Source organism: Hydractinia symbiolongicarpus, chromosome 8, assembly GCF_029227915.1.
Source record: "Hydractinia symbiolongicarpus strain clone_291-10 chromosome 8, HSymV2.1, whole genome shotgun sequence".
Taxonomy (NCBI): domain Eukaryota; kingdom Metazoa; phylum Cnidaria; class Hydrozoa; order Anthoathecata; family Hydractiniidae; genus Hydractinia; species Hydractinia symbiolongicarpus.
Genome location: NC_079882.1, coordinates 5,091,206 through 5,098,693, shown reverse-complemented (window position 1 = coordinate 5,098,693; position 7,488 = coordinate 5,091,206). Strand labels below are relative to the sequence as shown.

The window sequence follows — 7,488 nt, the reverse complement described above, 5'->3', positions numbered from 1 at the left end:
TCAAGGTAGCCATGACAATCACTCGGCCATGAAACCTCATTAATATTTATAAATGCTTTTGTTAAGCGAGAAACGAAAAACCATTGAGGCATATAATAGGCTTCCAAATTAGGAGATAGGTTATTACAGATTAATTCGTTGTGTATATAAACGTCGAAAGTCGGCAACGAACAATCATTTATAAAATTGTCGTTCAGAAATCGTTCATAAAATATTAAGTTCGTTTAAATTCGGTTGTTTCTAACTTTTCTCAATGACGAAGAATTCAACCATGATTCCAGTGAACGGTGGTGCCACCTCAATGCTGCAGAACTTGACAAATTTTTCTGAAGTTGCATGGCAAATAAAAGATCAAATTAGCATTGATCCTGAAGGAAATGTTCCACAAGCAACAGAAGTCAATGCAACAATCTCGGTGAAACCGCATCTTTCCGAAGATTGGCGAGAGGTAAATTTTATTTTCGTTTATTTCTCGTTGAATTTAAACCTTTGTTGCCTTGCTATAGTGTTTCTCCGGTAGTGCTTAGAACAATATTTTTTTAAACTTTTTGAAGCTTGAAAAATCTTTTTGGGTTATAACATGTAAAAAAGTTTAAAAAATATTCCAACAACAAACGACAACCATCCTTCGTTTATTGTCGTAAACCTGTCGACATTTACATAACAGAAAAACTCAGCTACTCTGTTTATAAGTTGCAACAAGTTTTGACAGAAAGCATTCACAAACACAATACTGCACAACATTAACGTTTGAAATATTTCTTAAAAAAAAGTTTTCAGTAAAAATTACTTTTCATAATAACCCCATAGCTAAACCTGATTATTATTAAAAATAAGATTTAGAATTGTTCGTGTTTACAAATCTTATTTTCACAGCAACATTAGTGGTAACCTAGTAAACAGTGGAAGCATTAATTAATTGCATACACTTTAGACAGATTACGACTAATTACCTTGCTTTTATTATTATTTTGTTAACAAAACACAGACCTGAATTTATAAAGTGGGATTACAAGGATTGAATTTTACTGACTTGAAAGTAATAAGTATATGCATTTTTTGTTTAGACTTTAAAAGAAATGGACATGTACTTAGAGGAGAATCAAGATCTCATGTCGCGCAGCCGAAAAAGACGACGCAGCGTTTCCGAAGTTGTTGAATTTTTCAGTGAAAGTGATAGTGACTCGTCATCTCTTCACGATGCTTCTTCAACAAATGGAGACATGCTCGATCAAACATCCTTGTGCAGTCCTGCTTATGAACCTGTTGTGAAAACAGAACCATTATGTATTATAACGTCATTCCACGAAACTCGCATCCATGAAACTGAAGCTCACTGCCAAGCCAACTCCAAGTGTACCTTCTCTCCATCTACATATTGCAGTACTACATCACCACAATATTATCCTTCCTCCGTGGGACAGTGTGTTTCACCTACAAACATTCCCAACACTACTGTTGATAATATATTGTTTCAACAGAATGGTTATAATATGAATTATGTCAGCAGCACAACAGCTGTTCCAGCCAAGAATGCTTTTTATGCGCAATCTACAAATCTACCCTACTATTTTCCTCACTCATACAATACGGAACTTCAAAGAGAAAATGTTGAAACTGCAAAAAGAAGAGTGCATAAATGCGATTACCCAGGTTGCACAAAAGTTTACACAAAGTCGTCACACTTAAAAGCTCATATTCGAACTCACACCGGCGAAAAACCTTACAAATGTTCATGGGAGGGATGTACATGGAAATTTGCAAGGTCAGACGAATTAACGCGTCATTACCGAAAACACACTGGTGCTCGTCCGTTCAAATGCAGACACTGTGAAAGAGCATTTAGCCGCTCTGATCACTTGGCTCTTCATATGAAACGCCATCAGACCAGTTAAATCTGGAAAGGTTCACCAGAAGACATAGCAGTCATCTTCCTGAGAAACTGTCAACAGTAGTTTTACAGTTGCTGCTCTCATGATCCCTGTACACAGAAATATGAGGATTCCAAATAAAGAAAAACATTATGAAACTGAAAAAGTTCATGGAAAAACACATTCATTGAGCTGTATATAATTTATAGTATTATGCAAACAATTTAACTTATGGCTATAGTCTAAAACTTATTCGATTTCCTAGCGTTTTATCAAAGCTTCTCAATTTTATGCATTTTCGCATACTTCTAGATAGAAAGGTTTTTCTCGATTATTTTAGAAATGAAGTTTAACTATAACACACTAACAAATTGAATAAGAGAGGCTTATTATTCTTGTTGTAAACTTGTACATAGATTTTAGATTGTAATTAATTGTATATACATATAGAAATTTCTTATAAAAACTAGAATATAGATATATTACGAAGAAAAAAACGAATCTAAATCGCAAATATAAAAAGAAATGAAACAATATTTATTAGTGTTTTTCATACTTTTTGTTTTTCTTACCAAGGCCTTTTGAATTTAGACAGACAGGGTAGTAATAGTTGTATTTTTAGCAAATCGACGCTCAGGTATTTGATATGACTCAACAACAACAGCTTGAGATGCCAACGTAATTAATATAAATACAATTACCTTTCAAAATGCTGAGACAAATTATCAAAATCTAAGGGGCGTGTCTGTTTAGAAAGCAGCTCAAGAAATGTCTATTCATGTTTCATCTGTGTATGTCGTTCTTGCTTTTCACTTTCAACATAAAAAACGAAAACTTGCATCTTTCTAGGACGTTAGTAAAACGAAAGAAAACGAATGACTGTGAGTTTCTCGTAATTCAAAATTTATAATGAAACTATAAAACAGACATCTGTAACAATGACAATAAGCTAAAATATACTCGTTTCTTTTTTATTACAACCCGGTCAGGCTATAGGTTGGTAAGGGAGGGGGGTCATAAGTGGCCTTCAAGTTGCTTAGCTGGTTGCTAACACTCATTTCTTACTGACCCAGCATTAACTTGGGGACTCCTATTTTGACCTTTCTAATAGTGCTTGTCAGTATTCAACACACATAAAATTTTCTCTAAAGCACCCCAAAGATAAAGATACAAGAAAGTCCGTCACTGGATTGCTTATAAAAACATGTGATTGTCATTACAGGCTTACACCAGTCTTGTAAAAGGGCGTATACAAAAAATTCGGTGGAGACTTTAGAAAATTCTTTGGGCCCGTTTCAATAAAACAACGGGCGCCATTTTAACCGTAGGTAGGTGTGTGAAATATGTTTTACTGATATGGTGTTATGGTATAAATAGAAACAGATCCTATTATTTAATTCAACACCAGTTCATGCCCTTCTAATGAGTCATATTTAGAACTTAAAGTGATATTAGTATAGATAATTATTCGTGACATTTGCTGGGAGGACTTTTCATTGGGAAATCGGACTTGGGTAAATAGTCCTGAAAAAAAAACACATATGAAAATACATTTTAAAGGCGCAACAGAAATGACTCAAAAGAGTCTGAAGATTGACATAAGTATAAAAATAAACATTTCCTGTCCCCAAAGCGCTTCAAGACAAACCTCGAAAGTAGCTCCGGACCAGTCTGGTCAGGTGATGATGGCCTGGGTTTGTTATTATAAGATATTTTTTTCTCGAAGGATTTTATATAGCATTCACTATCAAACATGGCGGAATTATTGAGTATGTTTTTTATGCTATGCTAAACTTAAAGTAGATATTAAGGAATGTATATCTACGAAGACCAGTACAAACTGGGCACAAAGTTAACTAGCTAAGTACCAAATTTCACAAGGCTTTTTCATCGTCAAGTGACAATCAAGTAAAAAAAAAATAATACAATGAAAACGTATGCTTGTCAAACACGGAGCTATCTACACAAAGTGCACCTTAAGAAAATGTAGTACAAGAAATGTGTTTACTTTTCTTCGTGTGGACCTTATCCTGATATTGTCAGGTAGAATAGAGCAGTTCAGTTTACCAAAACTACCAAATTCAGACGAAGGAGACTACAAAGACCATCTTTAGGAAGCATCCCTAACAATCTCACTAGATGTTAGCTCTTTATTTTATTCACCATATTATAATAGTGGTCAAGAAGGTCAAAGCTCCTCGATGATCAATCAAAGCATAATTCAATCTTCTTATTAAAAGTATCACCTAAAAAACCGCAAATTTGTATGTCAGCTAGCTAACAAAAATTCCTGCAGAAATAGAAAATATCACGTTATATTGCACTCGGCACTATATTGATTACTTTTTTTTTTTGCATCATCAGGCTCGCGACACTGTTGTGATGATGTAAAAATTACAAACACTAAAAGAATGTAGAATAACAGGGTTGTCACATACATCAATTAGTGGGTTAAAAATAAGAAGTGTATAGTAAGAAAAACAACGTAATTATAGAATGAATCAATAAGACAGTCTACGAATTAATGCGTGTTTATTAGTTGTTGTTGTTATTGTTGCTGTTGTGGGTTTTTTCTAATGTTGATGTTGTTGTTGTTGTTGTTTTAAATGCAGTATTAGACGATTTGATAAAATAATTCTTGGTTGTAAAAGTAACATAACAAAGTAACCAGAGCAGTCACTCGAATTTTGAGATCACTGTAGACACATTTGAAGGTCATGAACAATGAAAGTTTAGATAATTTTGCACACGACAGCCTGTATTTTTCACGTCGTCATGTTAGCCACACCGTTGCGATGATGGTGTGTTTATTTACTGGCGTTCCAGTGGGTTTATAAAAAGATCTTATCAGAGAAAATGACAAAGGTTGTAAACAATTTAGTAAAGGGTTGTCACGTGCACCAATTAGTCTACTTTTAAAACTAAGTTAATTTATTCAACTTCATTTATAGTCTATTTTTTGTTAGTCGAGTCGCTTAGCAACAGGGCTCACTAAGGAGCCGAAACCTTTTAAAATTAACTTTCAGTAGAATTCTCGTTGTCATTAATGACAGACAGAGAAGCCTTATTATTAACTTTCTGGTGTAAACAAGAATGGTATTTTCCAGCCCTTGCTAATGACACTACGAACCCAGTGACTTTTTCCTTTAGCCTTCAAAATATATTTTTTCTTAAACAGGTGTTAACCTTAACGTGTATTAATTTCCATATAGATAATATTGTAGGTTTCACCAATAATTAGGCTTTTAGGAGATTAAGAAACATAAAAATGACTACTTTGTATTTAAAGTTTCATCTTTAAGTTGGTTCTGATGGTAGCTGATGGTAGAAAAAAATGACCGAATTATGGCAAAAAAAATGCTGATACTCAAAATAAATAGTTTGTCATATCCCTGTTTCTTTATATTGTAAAAAATAATTGGCTTAAAAATCGAAACACACATGGTGAAGCGCGAAATCCTATCGCCATAACCGAAGAGCGGGAAACGGTGAACACGTTTTATATTGATCGAAACGATCTAAACTAAGTTAAAATCGAGATATTTTAAGATTTTCTTAGAATTTTGTGTAAAAAGTTTTACTTAATAAATCTCTTAACATCTAAAAGCCATAGTTTATGGCAGACTTGCACAAAATATATTATGAAAAAGTAGCAAATTTCAAATTTCGTTCCCACAACTAATTATACAGGATATATCAAGACTACAACCTCTCATAAAAATATGAAGACAATGACATTTTTCCAGCCATTTTCTAAAAAGTTGTCGAAAACCATCGACTCGCGAATTTTCTTTACAGATGTGTAGTTCAGGTCAGCATCGTTTAAATTGCTCTCGTGGTGATTTCTAACAAGTCCGTTTCACGTATTACCTGTCTGATACAAAAAACCGGTTAGTATGAAAAAATCCATGGTTTGATTGGTTTACGGCTTGTTAAAACAGGGCTTTGTATGGAACAGTACTAACCGGTTTGGAAAGCCATTATTAAATTGGTAACATAAAGACGTAAACAAATAAAAACATTTCTATTCTATTATTTCTTCATTCTATTCCTTGGTGGCTTGGGTATAGAAACTTAAAAATAGCTTTTTTATTTGCCCTTCGCAACAAAGTGGATAAAAATATATCGCAATTTATATACGTGTTTCCGAAACATCATTTTATAACTCAGCGGGGTGTCCGGGCAGAGACAGACAGACGACGGCTATTATTATAGAGAAGTCGTTAACCCGTGGAAAAATCCACAGGGTCGCCCGTCGCGTCGCTCGTCCTTTAAATTTACCCATTTTACGCATTTGATATTCGTGCGCATTTTCAATATTTCGTGTTTCTGTTACGGGTTATTAAAGAGATAATCCACATCGGGGCGAGTTTGCAAGCACATTTTGAGAGTTGGGATCTAACCAAATAACTCTAAGTCCGTTTTAAATATTAACAAGTTCAAATTGCGTAAAACTAGGAAGAACTTTGAAATTTTTCTCCCTGTCTCGATATATTTTGTAGACTATTGTTGAATTAAACGCAGCTTGATCATGCAAAACTCAATCTGTCCTAATGCTTGTGCAAAATAGAAATGGGTTTTCAAGGCATGGAATAAATGTGCTTATACTTTACGCCAGTCGTAAGCCCGGCAATCTACCCGGAAGAGAAATCTGACCATTTCAGGTAAATAACAACAAGTATGCAACAATCTATAATATACAGATGCTAAACAACATTGAGACACAAAACCTTTTTTGTTTCTTATAAAAAAACGTGATTTCGAAAAAGCTCTCATATAACGCATCATACTTAAAATAAAGACATTTATAATGAATGTGCTGAAGCATAAATTAAAACCATAGAGCTTCTTCTTTAAATTTGGTGCAAAAATAATTATACATCGGCGGAAAAATGCCGACTGAAAAAAAGGATAGATAGTTAGATCCCACCCCTTAAATTATGACAATTGGCTTTCTTCAGTATGGCCATTTTTCTTAAATTGCGGAAACCCTACTGACGTGAATTACTTTGCGTTATTACCCGGGTAAAAGGGCGGCGTCAATATTTCCGAAAATCGCACAATGTGATTGGTTGGAACTTACGTCATAGCGGGCAAAATATAAGCAAAACTTACTTTTATCTTTTAAAGAATTCTATGATGTAGCTACAGTAAAAACCTGTAATGTTTACACGATATTCGATTTTAAAAAAATATATTTTTAGTTCGAATGTCTAACCAATCTAACCAAAAGTCGTGCAAGCACAGCAATCGCTTAACTAGACTACCGCCTAAAGGGGGATTTTCACGATGCGAATGGAACGGCGAATTGGATGGCGAAATCGCTTTTTAATTTTCACAACAAAATAAATTAGGCGCCAAAGTCATTGTTTACATTAGTTAACCGCGTTCTGATTGGTCAAAAACTAGCAGCAAAACCTTTAGCCGCGAAAAAGTAGGAGCTGTTTCTACTTTTCAGCGAAGCGAATATTTCGATGCAAAATCAAAATAAACAAAACTGCGCATGCTCAGATACAATTCAGTTCGCCGTTCAATTCGCTTCGTGAAAATCCCCCTTAAGATATCAATCCTATTCTCATGTTGAGCGCTAAGCAGAAAGGATAGATTCACACTTTTA

General features: G+C 34.3%; 1 protein-coding gene across 1 annotated transcript; it reads left to right on the top strand.

Annotated features, from left to right (window-relative positions):
- The first annotated feature begins 161 nt into the window (after positions 1 to 161).
- LOC130655255 (Krueppel-like factor 6) lies at positions 162 to 2,186 on the top strand. Its single transcript, XM_057457991.1, has 2 exons — positions 162 to 448; positions 1,068 to 2,186. Exons 1-2 carry the CDS (start codon positions 254 to 256, stop codon positions 1,893 to 1,895), a joined length of 1,023 nt encoding a protein of 340 aa, XP_057313974.1. The 5' UTR covers positions 162 to 253; the 3' UTR covers positions 1,896 to 2,186.
- Positions 2,187 to 7,488: the final 5,302 nt, after the last annotated feature.

Coding starts and splice junctions, on each gene's coding strand:
- LOC130655255 (XM_057457991.1), top strand. CDS start 254: ATGACGAAGAATTCAACCATGATTCCAGTGAACGGTGGTGCCACCTCA. Junction 449..1,067: donor TTTCCGAAGATTGGCGAGAG/GTAAATTTTATT, acceptor TTTTTTGTTTAG/ACTTTAAAAGAAATGGACAT.